The sequence below is a fragment of the Stylophora pistillata genome, chromosome 4 (assembly GCF_964205215.1).
Source record: "Stylophora pistillata chromosome 4, jaStyPist1.2, whole genome shotgun sequence".
Taxonomy (NCBI): domain Eukaryota; kingdom Metazoa; phylum Cnidaria; class Anthozoa; order Scleractinia; family Pocilloporidae; genus Stylophora; species Stylophora pistillata.
In genome coordinates this window covers 3,725,706-3,740,039 of record NC_142522.1, presented here as the reverse complement: position 1 = coordinate 3,740,039, position 14,334 = coordinate 3,725,706, and the positions used below count along the sequence as shown (strand labels likewise).

Below are 14,334 nucleotides of genomic sequence, written 5' to 3'. Positions count from 1 at the left end.
CACTAGTGCAAATCAAAGTAATTACTCAAGTACAAATGCAAACCAACTGGTAGGCTCAGCAACAATAGATCACTCTAGAAATCAATCAGATTGACAAGAAGTAGGTTGTGCTGATTGATACACATAGAAGCTGACTGAAATAAACAGAGTTTTGATTTTTTTAGGTATATTGATAGAAACTGACAAAAGTGCATTCCTGAGTAAGATTTCAACTGAAAGACAAATTTTGATAGCATGTCAAGTTTACCATTTACATGATGATGTCAAGTTCACCTTTTCATTTCATGTCTTCACATAGCTTGAATTTGGGAAACACACTGGCATGAAAGAACAATATCAATAATAAGAAAACTTGAAAGATTCTGGTACTTTAAATCATATAATTCCATCATGCACTTGCCTGTACATTGAACTCTGTTGTGTTTAAGTTATGTCACTGATTACTGTTCCTGAAATCTATTATGGTGACACTTATCTCCATTGAACTATCTGTTATTAAAATAAAACCTCCAGGTCAAATTGTGAATCTTATTGGGTTAAAAAGTATTAGCAGTTTTAATGTAATGTTACTTCAGAGTACTACCCAACATATGATTCATTAAAGTATTGCTTGTGTTCTGATTTTGTTATGCATCTATCTTTTTTCCCTAGATTCTTCCACTTGCAACCCCATATTCACCTACCTCAACTAAATCTTCTTGTGTTCTTTATTGAAAATACAGTCCCACAAAACCCAGATACAATAAGTAAAGTAAACATTTTGCTCCCAACCAACTAAAAATATAATTTTGTGCCCTAATGGATAATAGAAACTTACACTCAGCATTGTGTTACTTTACATGAACAGGAACAATATTGAAAACTAACTGTATCAGATATTAGCTCTTCTAATAGAAACTCACCAAGTCATCAGACACTGAGAAAGCTGCTCAATTTCGTACGCATTGCGGACTTATTTTTAAAGGTAGTTGCGCATGATAGATGATGATGTTGCGTCTGATCGTTTACTAAAAATTGGGATTGACTCCGCGCTATCTGTGGAAGAAAAGAGAAAATTATACTTGCAGGCTTAGGGCCAGTCTTTCTTTTGGAAACGAAAACTGTGTTGTTAAAGGGAAAAGAAAATTTGCGATATCGCGGTCTTGAACGTAAGGAAAGCAAGGGGTTGCACTGTGGCCTTAAATTTTTTAAGTCGCGTCATAAGATGTCCCATAAATATGTCGGGACATTTACACCACCGGAGTTATGGAGGTCGCACAAGTGCGACATAAATGATATTTAAAATCAGACTGTCAACTCTTAATATTTCACGCGCGAAAAGAGCAGTAAATATAATTTTTGTAGACATGAGGCTAGAGCTAGTTTTACTAGCGACATTTCTAAAATCTCTGTTTAACTTGTTCAGTGTACAAAACCCTATTGGTTTGTATGCATTGACAACACTCGCCAACGGCAAATGTTGGCTCTTGCCACTTTAAACCGACGTCGTCGGATGGACAAAGATGGGAAAAGATCTGCGAGCCAAAGGGTGAAAACAAGCAATCCCCATACTGAGAATAATCAGGTGAATAGTGGAATTTTGTAACGTTGTAAAGAAAACTGGGGACGTGTTGTCTTTGCAGAATTTCGAAAATCCAATTTTTGCAGATATTTCGGATTTGATTGACGTTGCGACAGAGGAAAAGCAAAAAATTGTTATTTTAAGGCCATTAGACAAGATATGACCTGCTTCGAGGGAGGACATCGGCTTTTTTGATCTTTAGGTCCTTCGAACATAGGTATGTCTGGGTACATGAGCCTTATGTCTGGTCGCGACTAAAGGGTCGCACTTGTCGCAAGCATGCGATGACAGATTTTATGTCCAATGCAATGTAAACACCAAAAGCGTTAGTGCGACCCCAGCCTTATAAGTCTCGGCAAAATAGGCATGAATGAAATGACTTTTCCTCTTCATGGATATTTTAACCTCCAAAATCCCTGAATTATCTTAACTCGATCAGCTTTGAAGAACCCGGCGCAGGAGCAGTGGTGAACTTGTTAAACGTTGAGCGGGACAAGTTCGATACGCAAATTTGCCCGCTGATCGAATATTTATATAAGTCTGTTTGCTTGCGTAATTTCACTGCTTTCCCGGCACGACATGGGTTTTAAATTCCCTACTCACGAAATCTTCGCAGGATGGAATGTTCAACAGGTATGTGTTTGGATAAATTTCCAAGCGCAACGAAGCTCACCTGGCGAACCGTGATAAATGTGCATTCGTGATTTTAATCTCCGTTGAAGACTTCAGTGAAATCTTGATGGCGGGAAGCTCGAAAACAACTTCGATAAACACTTACCATTGTGTATAAAATCCCTGTGATAACTCCCTGGAGTCCAGCGGTAAATGTAGACTTCCGAAGATGAAAATCCAAAAAATTGGAGAGAAATGTATTTTATGTACATGTACATAACTTATAGTGATCATTCAAAGTAACAAAACGGTATTTTCTGGCCCGCTTCAGTCTTTTAATAATAATCATAGATGATGACATGACGCTAAAAATAAGGAATATCTGAGGAAGAAAAAGATGTGAAAATTATTGTCGGGCTGGCCTATGGCCAATGTTTTATTTGGAAACCAAAACAGTTGTCAAAAGAAAAAAAGAACAATGCGATATTGAGGTACTCGACGCAAGGTCAGTTAATAAGACGAGACAAGATATCCTTTTTTTCTCATTATATTAGCCATAAAACAATTAAACTGATATCCCTTCTCACCCCATCCCTAAAAGAAAAACATGAGAAAGGAAAGAAAGTTATATTCCCCACCCTAGTCAAGTTAGGAGAGTGTTGTCGTTTTCGCGGAATTCTGTACCTCGATTCCATGAAGTTTTTCAGTTTCAAAATCAAGATGGCGACTGATGTTTCGGTCGAGAAAGTTTTCAATTTTATTTGTGGTAGTGGCGGATTTGTAGAGTTATCGTTACTTTTGAGGGATTCATCGCCTTTGAAAGACATTAAATCTAACTTGGATGCGAAGAATTGGCTAATTAATCACGGCCGTGGCCGCTTTGTTGTGGTGAAAGATATTGATGATGAAGTCAGAGGTGTTCGCATCGACCTGAAAAAGAAAATTTGTCAACAATACCTTGAACGAGGTTCGTGCAGAAGAACAAGGGGTTCATGTAAATTCTGGCACATTTGTAAAAGCTACATCGAGGGAAATTGCGAAGGTAATTGCCATCGTTCGCACAATTTCTTCGACAACGACAACGAAGCGAAGACCAAAGACCTTAAAATCGAGAAGCACCCGAATGGAACATTACGGAACATCATCGCCTGGAGTCTACCACAGGTTTGTCAGTTGTATTTGAGAAATAAATGTAAGTCGGATAAATGTCCATATCTTCATATTTGCCCGAACGTAGTGCGAAAATTGCCCTGTGGTTGTGGGCTATTGCATAATCTGACTGAAGTTAACAACAAGAAAATACTGAAGCAGTATGACCTTGTGCCACATCAGTCGATGAGCACTGCCTTTGTTTGTAGCAGTATTTTGATCATGAAAGAGCAGAGTTATTTTGACAAAGGCAAGTTCATAAGCGATGATACTACCGTTGAAATGGCCTCGGTTACGCCAGCCGAAGAATTAACAAAATTTGTCAATCAGAATAACACAAACGAAAACAGTTTACAGCATGGGGCAAGCCACAAGTCGAACTCGGGTGGAACAAACGATTATCATACGGGCTCAAAATCCAGAGAGGTTTCTAATGATAGTGTGGACACGAGGAGGAATGGACCAAAACCTGACCAGTTAAAGTCAAAGGAAGAGCGGAAACAGAAGGGTATACCAAAGTACGACAACAACTTGGCGAGTTGTGCGACTGCTTCAGCGGGCTCTAACAAACATCCCGGGTTTCTAAATATACACGAGGAGGAAGAAAGCCTCTCAGACTCATCTTCAGAAGACAACAAACCTGATTCTAAAAACTTCCTCTCTGCGAATGAAAGTCGATCGCTTCATCAGATTCACGAGTCAAAACTAAGCAACAAAGGGACTGGAAATGATTGCAAATTTCTTAAACCCAAAACCACGTCACAAATGAAACCAAAGGCGGATCTCTGTATTTCAAGTGGGGCAGGAAAAGCCAGCGCTGTACGTAATGATCCGTTCGTTTTGCCCGTTGATGATAGCGGAAACGATTTGGTAAAGAAATGGGTCTTGGGAAATGATTATTCGTCTGATTCCACTCATAGCCCTAGAAACTCTCAAAATGAAGAAACACCAGCGGAACGCAAGCGAAAGTCATCCATTTCAAGTTCGTGCAGCTCTGTTCCAGATCCACAAAAGAACACACCCTCTAAGAAGGCAGTGTTTGACTGCATTCTGAAAGAATACAATGGTACTGTCCCTTTCCTTGTTATCTCGAAACAAAAAGAATTGTTTCCTGAAGGATGTGGAGATATCGCTGCATGGTTCAAATCAAGGAAAGAAAGCTTTCTGTTTAGGGAAAGTGAAGACGGAACAGTAAAAGTGGACGTTCATTGTCAACGAGCAAAATTATGTTTTAACCAGGATCATTGCTCTAAAGAGGAATGCTCTTATATACACGTGTGCCGAGATTACATTGCTGGGTTTTGTAGATTTGGCCGTAGATGTCAAAGAAACCACAGTTTTGAGTACGATAAGAGCAGAAAGTTCATTTCTAAACTTAAGTTAACTGACTTTAGTGAAGAACAGCTGCGTAAGGTCGTTCAACTGTCAATACCTCGAGTATGTCTTGACTATAACGAAGGACACTGTGTACTTGGAGAGAGTTGTGGAAAGATACATATTTGCAAGAATATGATAAGAAAGAAGTGTGCGGATCAGGCGATTTGCGGTCTCGAGCACGAAGAAGCTCTACTGACGGCTCATGCAACCGCTGTTCTCAATAGATATGGCTTGAAGGTCAGGAATGGTAACACTCAGCCAGTTGTGCGAGCCCTTCTGGTCTGCGAGAGGAAACATTCAGTCGACATTAACCCCCCTGTTAAAGACACTATTTCAACAGCAACTAGTACGTCGTCTTCTATCAGTGCAGTTGACAGCAAGGGAGAGAAGAAACAGAGTGGTCCCAGCCATTTCTCACTTACATCTGTTTCTGTAGCCAAAACAACCAGCACTGTGTCAACGACAAGTCCCTCGACTATGACTAAAGGAGCAACTGGTAGCAAAAACATTAGCTATCAGCGGAGTGGTCTTTCACCTCTTAGTGGTATTGCCAATTGTGACCCATCTGATCATATAGCCAATGTGATTGGGTCTATTCGTAAAGAAATCTTTCCCTCTGGGAACAGCGGTGAACCATCTGAACGAAAAGTCTTTGAGTGCTTGTGCAAGGAATACAATTGCTCAGTTACGTTTTCAGTTATTTCTAAACGTACTGATTTGTTTCCTGCTGGATTCAAAGACGTGGAATCTTGGTTTCGTAAAAGAAAAGGGAGCTTTCTGATCTTGGAAAACCCAGACGGGAAAATTACAGAAGTGAGTGCGTATGCAGCAAAGGCTCGGCTCTGCTTCAGTTACAACAACGCCCACTATGGAACTTGTGCGAAAGACAACTGCTCATTCTTGCACATCTGTAGAGATTACATCACTGACTCCTGTGCTAACGGAGTAACATGCCCTCGGAATCATCAATTTCGCAACGAGAAGGATAAGGCTTTGCTGTCTCAGATCAACCTCGAAAAGTTCACAGACGAGCAACTTCGCCGGCTTGTGCTGTCTTCCTCGCCATTGATTTGTGTAGAGTATAACGATGGTATCTGCGATCGTGGCGATGCTTGTCTTAGAATTCACATGTGTAGCGACCACTTAAAAAAGTGTTCCCGAGAAGGACGCGGTTGTCTCTTAGAGCATGAATCAGCCATGACTACTGATCACACCAGAGCAATTCTGGAGCGTTTTCGAATCGATCACTTGAAACCAGGCGCAGTGAAGAAGGCTATTTTGCTGTTTGACGATTTGGCACAGAGCAGAGAAACAGGTATTTTTTACCAAGAAAGCGCAAGTTTGATTGTGCACATGTATTTAGCAATATTTGTGATACAGTATTAGTGCAAAGTTACACTTGCTTGAATTTTATTTGTCATGAGCAGCTTTTTTTACAATGATTTTCCATCTGTGGTCATTGTAAGACAACAGAAAGGTATTGCATTAATCGATGATCCTGTGGCAATATCAGTCCGAAAATATGCTCAGTCATATCTCGCAACTTCTTCATCAGTCACACTGCTGTTTTCATTTTCACAGGTCATGTTCACAGTGATAAGCCAGATGCACCTATCTGTTCGGATTTCCTTCTGGGAAAGTGTAAGAAGGGCATGAAGTGTTCAGGGCACCACTGTTCGTTGCCTTACCACTGGCAATACAGAGTTGAGGGTGAAGGAGTCTGGAAGAGTTTTACCGAGACTGACAATGAGAAGGTAGAGAAATTGTACTGTGACGCAATGATGGATGATTGCTCAGCCACTGGCCTCCAGCTGTCTTTCGAAAGGTGAGTTGAGAAGAGTCGTTTAAACACAGAGTACTTCAGTTTGCAGAGGCAAGCCTAAACTATTTATACAGGCTTAAGTCTAAAAATGTGGGTTTACAAGCTCACTTCCTTGTAACCTTAGTTATTCAGGCATTCTCAGCTATCCGTTCTGTTAAATCGTGTAGGTACAATCTTTCATCTCATCCATTTAAAAGACCTTTATTGACAAGCCCCTTATGTTTAGATTAAGACTGATCCACTAGTTTAGTTTATGTTTTAAAATACTGTTCTAGATGCCAATTCCTTATTGAAAGGAGCCAGTAATAAGGAAGCTGTTAAATAATGTACCCGGAAGTTCATGTTATTGAATTGGCACACAGATCCTTGTTAACATAAAATCTACTTTTTCAGTGAAGAATTCTTTTTCTTTGATGAAGAGGATCCTGTGAATTTCCTGTTTGAAAATAAAATGATGTATGTGCAGAAAAGTTTTGAAGTCTCGGCAGACATTAGGCGGCTCTACACGGAACCCTCCATCGATAACCTTGGTAATCCTTTTGCATCAACGTGGACTTGGTACTGGAAGGACGAAAATGGCATGTGGCTGGCGTATGGCTCAGACTACTTGGTAAGACTCACTTAAATTTAATGTCAGGTGCCACTTCTGGGTGAAATGGAAAACATGTCAAAAGAAAGTAGTAGTGAGGACATTAATTTAACAAGCTCATTGGGCTTTTTAAGCTTTGTTTTTGGACTTATTAAGACGTAGACTCTTTAGAAAACGTTATTTCGATCACATCGTTAAGAAAAAAAGAATGAAAAGAAAACATATATGTATAAACAAACAAATCAGGATGAAGCGGCGTCCGCAAGGGTTCCTGAAGACTATTTATAACTAATTTACAATTTTTGTATGTTTTCAGGGTAACGATCTTCAGAGACCCATAGAAGACGCCTTCTCATCCACCACAAATTGTTTTAAGTTTACAATTGCCGAACAAGACTATGCACTGTATTTTCATGAAATGCGACAAAAAAACTTGAGGTATGGCACTACACGACAAGTAAGAAGAAGACCAGCAGAATTTAGATCAGGCGCAGACGTCCGGGAGATTAGAAGGTAATTTCATTATACAGTCAAAACTTTCCGCAATGGCTACCTCTGAGGCTAAGGGAGTGTGGAGAGGGTGCAATACGGCACCTTTTTTTTTTTTTTTTTTTTTTGCGAAGGTTGGACTACATTTCTGAATTTCTAAAAATGGTAATGTAGCCTATTTGTAAGGTAAAACACCCACAATCAAAAAGAAAAGGAATGAGGTACAGTGTTTAATCACGTATTCAATGTTTACTGCATGAAGAGAGGGAAGTGGCTTTTCAGAGAACGTGCCATGTTGGCCTGGTCTGGGGCGGGTAGTAAAACCAAGAACGCCAGAATATCAGAATATCTCGGAGCGGTTCGACTCAACAAAATTCTCGTTCTGTTCTTTTGATGCTCGCGCTGTGTTGAATTACCCTTTTTCTTGATGGTTCCCAAGGAAACGAGGGACATTAAGGTCGCTTAACAAAAAAATGCACAGATAATTGTAAAGTTGTGGTAGGTTCATTACTTACGCTTGAATTCTTGGCTATGTCTGTCTTACATATGTTTTTTTTTTTTTTTTTTTCACCTTTTTCGCCGCAGGTCATCCAGAAAGGGAAAAACGAGTGCAACTGTATCGAGTACTGGAAAGCCCAGCAATTGGGCCTCTATGCCAGTTAATATGCAGTACACACGTGTAGCATTAAGCAATGTTACAGCTGAGTACAAAGAAGTGGAGAGATTGTTTAGAAGTTCAATCCAAAAGAGGGTCGTTATCCGTAGAATTGAGCGCGTGCAAAACTCTTTTATGTGGGAGAAGTATCAAAGGTATTTTGTTAATATAAAGAGGTGATTATTTCGATATTTCCGAAGAATTGAAGAAGGTCTCAATTTCAAAATGCAACGGGTAATTGATCTCAAAAAGCTTTCTCTAGGCTTGTCTTGTGCGGAAGTTTTTTTTTTTTTTTAATGCTGCCACATTCGCAACCAGGTACTTGTAATTGAACAGCTGAGTTAGTATGGCTTTCATTAAACCCTTGACCCTAAGATCAGTTTGCTTATTCTCCACACTGTTCTCGATACATTTCCTTAAGTGCTTGTAAGGAGAATTTGTTCAACAATCAAGAGCTTCTCTAGTTAATAATCATTTGCCTTATTCTCGTGACCATAACGTGTGATTCAGGGGTGATATTGTAAGGAGAAATTCGATGCTAATCACTCTTAAGGGTTAAAAAGTTAAGGATTCTCAAATGACCGCTGGCTCATTTCGTGCTGTTGACTGAATAAACACTTATGTCCATAAGACGAAAATTAGTGTAAGCGTTTAGTTCTGTCATCTTTTTTTTTTCTGAAAATAAGAGCTGGAATTTTCCACTTACATGTACTTGATAAAGGCATTAAGTATATACTAAAACAGTGAATAGCGCTTAAGGCACGCTTTGAATATCCTTTTCTTTTTACCTCCAAGCATTTACGCCCGACAATATTCTAATCGTCGCAGAAATAATGTTAAAGTAAACTTTTCGTGCTTTATTTTGTTTGTTTATATATATATATATATATATATATATATATATATATATATATATATAACTAACTGCAGACAGTACTGTTTCGGCCTTCTGGGCCTCATCAGTGCAGTGCTAATGCTAGGATGGAGGAGAACCAATATGGTTACCCCAAACGATCCTAGAACAACAATATATTCACCTCAGTAGTTGGGTAGATGTACCACATTCTTGACCTGAAGCCTTGTTTTTGTCCGCTTTTTCTTTAAAGGAAAAAGGAAAACATGTTAGCGATCAAGAGAGGTAGTCACTCTTTGAACGAAAAGAGGTTGTTCCATGGAACCAGCCCCGATGCTGTGGAGGCCATATGTAAGCAAAACTTTGACTGGCGCCTAAACGGCAAGAACGCCACTGTCTATGGCGAGGGAAGTTATTTCGCTGTAAATGCCTCCTACAGCGATGCTTATGCGAAGAAAGACGCGAATTCGTTTCAGTTCATGTTCTTGGCAAAAGTTCTTGTTGGATCTTACACTAAAGGCAACTCCAGTTATCGGAGACCGCCTCCAAAGCAACCATCCAACCCATCGAGTGACCTGTTCGACTCTTGTGTGGACGACCAGTACAGTCCAACCATTTATGTGGTTTTTGACGCTGACCAGTTCTACCCAGAGTACATCATCGAGTATTCTGATGAAAGTAGTAGGAATTCCGGAGCTCGCGGAGCACCAAGTTCCGCTCAGACACCTTCTTACAGCCGAGCTGCCCCATCTAGAAGCTCCGTTAATCCTACCAGTAGTTATTACTCGTCCAGTAGTGGGGCATCGAGTGGTTTTGGTTCAGCTTCTAACAGCTCGTTTGGCGCACCGCACCGCAGTACAGCCATGAGCTACTCTTCGGGTACGGCAAGCTCACATAGTTCAACATATTCATCGCACACCTCAAGCACAGGAACGTCAAGAAATTATTCGTCATCAACAAACACGTCTGGTGTGCCACACCACTGGTCAACTCCCAGCAGCTCCTCGACATCGAAATCTTCCAAAGACAAGTGCTTGGTAATGTGACTTCGAAGAAGGAGAAGGTGTGTCTGTGTTTAGTGATGGACAAAGCTGTATTTATTCAAAGTAGTTTTATTTTCTTAAGTTCCCTAATTTAAGAGCGCTATATGCGTAAATTTCTTCTAAAAGTTCACTACAGTTCTCAAGCATGCACGTAATCAATTTGACATCCATAACTCGATATACGAACACAGCTAAAGCGTTAACCAATTCTTTTATAGCATAGCATGCAAACACAAGGTGTGCACGAAAAAGAAGAGCTTATGTCAACTGTTTCGGGTTTACCAGGTAATCGTGTTCTACCCGAAAACTAGGAATAGAGAACAAGGCAAAAACGACCATGAAATATTTGAGACTAAATCTGTATTCAAAGCATTGTAAATTTTCGGCTCAGAATTCACAGCTGGAAATTTACGTAGGTTTGTGTTAAAAATGTTGAAAATTCTGAAATTGTACGATTTAAAATCAAAATCTCCCAAAGGAAATATTTTAAAACACTTAAAAATGATATCAACCGTTGGAAAAACGAAGCTTTATATTTACCGTTCCAATGAAAAGTTAACCAACTTCTCAAAAACTCAGTTGAAGTCAGAAAACTCAGTTTTGTTTTCAACTCCAAAACTGATTTCGTCGCTTAAAAGAGCTGCATGCTTATATTTTCGACACAATTATTATTTAGTATATTGTGTTTTCATTTTGAGCACCAAAAGGTCTATTTCAATCGGGATAGAATGGAAAAACTTCTTGAAAGAAATCTTCAAAGTTTTGAGACCTCGCGGCTAAACTCGACGAACAAGAACAAGGCAAAATACAAATACACACACAAACTAGTGTACGAAAAAAAAAAAAAAAAAAAAAAAAACCTAAAAGAAAACAAAACAAACTCTATATTAGTGTAGACAAAAGAGAAAATTAACAAAGAACACTGAACAAAACTTAAGAAGCGCAGAAAGCTTGGAGTTGAACTCTTAAGAGAGAAGTAGGTTTGGGCAATGACTTTGACTTTTTACATTCATTATTTTTCTGTTTTAGAAATTACGTAAAAATGTTGTACAATTGAGTTAATAGATTGGGTCGGTCAACCTGTTTATATCCCTGTTATCGTTCATTCAAATCATGTGTCGATTCATACGCGGGGGCTAGACTTCAAAAGTCTCTCACACACAGCCAATTGTACGGAATATGAGCAAACTCATTAGTTGTAACTAACGCGTGATCTGAACTGGATGGTAGCAAGGATGTAAACACGTCATCCTAATACAAAAATCATTATTCACTAAGAGACCTCCCAGAATCGAATTTCTTGAAATCGCGTTGTAGTCACCTAGTCCTATCACCGAAATTTTGATCGTTTCAGCGGTTAGAATTACGGTGGTTAGTGATTTTTTCTTTTCGTGACTGAAAGGCTAAGACCAGTGTAAGTTCGATTATCAGCGACTGAACTCAGGTACTTTATTCTTAAGAAAATGGAAAAATTAGAGCAAGATAATGGTAGATAATCGTATAATGTCAACTAAAGGAGACAGAACCTGTGCACTTAATTCTGGACAAAAAAGGGAGAGAGCAAAAATGATGACGATGACAATGACGAAGTTGATGATGATTACGATGGTGGCGATGACGATGACGATAACAATAATGACGACGATAGTCATGACGATGGCAATATTGATAACGATGACGATAACAATGATGACGATGATAGCGATGACAATGATGATGATGACGATATTGATGACAATAACGAAAACGATGATGATCATGGTAACGACGACTATGGCGATGACGATATTAATGGCTGTGATGATAACATTGATGATGACGATAGCGACGACGATGACGATGATAATGATAGATTACAACCGTAATGGTGTGAAACCAAAAACAGATAACATCTACTTTAAGAATAGTTTCGTAAACTGTATGAAAAAGCTAAAGCGTCACTTTCCTCTGCTAAGGAAACTGAACAACGTAATGACGTGGTTCTTCGTTCCGCAATATTTTCAAAATAACCAAGGACTTTCTCACGGCCAGATAGGTTTGTATCTGATATACGATTCAAATTACCTCCTCCATAAAGAAATAGGAAAGTCGTGTTTGCTAGAATGTCTTCTTCTGCGGTGAAAACAGGGTTAACCCCTAAGGGTGCCTAACATCTAATTTCTCCTAACAATATCACCCCTGAATCACACATTAAGGTCAAGAGAATAAAAGAAATGATCACCAGCCTAAGTAGCTCTTGATTGTTAAACGATTTCTCTTAGTCAGCACAATAGGTACGGTGTGGACAACATTATGGAGAATATACAAACTAATCAAAATACTTTCAGTGACGCCATAGCTTGTTAAGCTAATCCGTTTTACACAGTTAGTATGATGTATTCATTAATAATCAACACAATAGTTGTGCGACGTAATTTGGAATTCATTGTTTTTGAAAATGATGTTTAATTTATTTGCCACGAGCGTAGGCACTTAGCTGAGATGTATGTTTCATAGCTTTGATTTATGTGCAGAGTTGAAAGGGAAAAATGTGAAGTTAAAAGAAGTTATTTTTTTATTGATATAAATATGAAGTGATGTTAAGTAATTCAGCGTAAATAAATAATTTGAGGGATTACGCAAAGCTCCTTCCTTTGTTCATAGATATTAATTTGTATTCATTTAGTTAGTTTTAAATCCCATTTCTACGCTACGTTTAATTATGTACGTATTGGTTTATACCTGTGATCTCCGGGAGGACACGGGCGTCATCATTGACAACAAATTTTTCTTCTCCTATCATATCAAAAATTTGGATTCCATGTTGCCGTGAGTATCTACATCAAGAGATCACAGAAGATGTCAAAATGCGGTGAGACCATCAGTGGAACACTTGGCGGCGCTTCTTGTGATTTTTTTTTTTTTTTTTTTTTTTTTACCACATTTTTACGTCATCTTTGATTTATAACTGAACAGGCGCACGACAACATGGAGTCTAATTTTTAGCAAGTTCATTCTCTACACACCTATCGTAGTTTTCTCACACAACTGGTAAATGAATTTTCTCTGCCTGGATTGTTTTACAGAACGTTAACTGGAGACGAAATACGGATCAAACAGCAAAATATTTCGCTCAACAAGAGCATTCATCGATCTTTGAAATTATTATACGTTTTAGGCAACATAGCTTCTTGATTGAGGTTGGAGTTACGTATAGGGAGGAATACTCCAAACCTCTTGTAACGCAATAAAAACACTGAACACGTAAAATTCCATCCAGACTAGAAAAAGATGCTCTATTTATTTGCCTGTTTGACGGCGACATAAGTGTGCAGTTTTGACCTCTTTAAGAAATTATGAGCGACTCTTTAATTCATGTAAATTAACTTTTCTGGTCTCGACAGCAAGTTTGGAAACAAAAGAATTCCCATGTTAATATCTTTAAACTAGTTGGCTTCTTGATTGTGGTTGGAGTTACGCAAAAGGGGGAGATATTTCAGACCTGTTGCAACGCAATGAACACGTAATATTCCGTCCAGACTGAAAAAATGCTTTTCATTAGAGACTTAAAACCCACTCTGAACGTGCAAAGCGATTCAATTCGCGCAAAAGTATTTGTTTAATTAGCTCGTAACATATTTATGCTAATTTAGTGTTACACCTTTCCACAAACTTCATTTTTTATTTCTCCTTGACAATGGCGTCATGATGACACCGAAACGTCGGTTTTTATCGTTAGTTTTTGCTAGTCTTTGCAAGACTGAAAAAAAGCCCAATTTATTTGCCTGTTTGGCGGCGACATAATTGTGCCATTTAGACCTCCTTCATTCCGTTCAGACTAAAGAAAAGATGCCCCATTTATTTCCCTATTTGGCGGTCATATAAGTGTGCAATTTAAACCTCTTTCGTTATTGACGAGCGATGAAAATAAACATTTCTGGGCTCGACTGCACGTCAGGAAAGTAAGTAATTTCCGTGTTAAAGCAAGGCCGAGGGGGTTAATTTGCATGCACATGAAAGAAAAATACTAATTACTGCCATTAGAAAAGTGGTTTATGTTCACAAAAGAAAGGTTTGTCATCAATTGTATCTAAGAGTATTGGATGACATATCTATTGTACAGTTAAGTCTAGGGTATTCTGAAGGGGCATTTTGGTATTCCGCCCGTTTGCCCAAATTTAAATACTTATCGATGTCTCGGTTCC

At 38.9% G+C, this 14,334-nt stretch overlaps 1 protein-coding gene across 1 annotated transcript; it reads left to right on the top strand.

Moving 5' to 3' along the window:
- Positions 1-2,869: 2,869 nt before the first annotated feature.
- On the top strand, positions 2,870-12,767 carry LOC111341794 (uncharacterized). The gene is made up of 6 exons (XM_022948805.2): positions 2,870-6,014; positions 6,281-6,524; positions 6,915-7,131; positions 7,427-7,623; positions 8,185-8,409; positions 9,361-12,767. The coding sequence occupies exons 1-6, from the start codon at positions 2,894-2,896 to the stop codon at positions 10,151-10,153; spliced, it is 4,797 nt and encodes a 1,598-aa protein (XP_022804540.2). The 5' UTR covers positions 2,870-2,893; the 3' UTR covers positions 10,154-12,767.
- The last annotated feature ends 1,567 nt before the right edge of the window (positions 12,768-14,334 follow it).

Excerpts from the sequence above, each read along its gene's own strand:
- LOC111341794 (XM_022948805.2), top strand. The coding sequence starts at position 2,894 with ATGGCGACTGATGTTTCGGTCGAGAAAGTTTTCAATTTTATTTGTGGT. Across the intron at positions 6,015-6,280 it reads GGCACAGAGCAGAGAAACAG|GTCATGTTCACAGTGATAAG; the intron begins GTATTTTTTACC and ends TCATTTTCACAG. Across the intron at positions 6,525-6,914 it reads CTCCAGCTGTCTTTCGAAAG|TGAAGAATTCTTTTTCTTTG; the intron begins GTGAGTTGAGAA and ends CTACTTTTTCAG.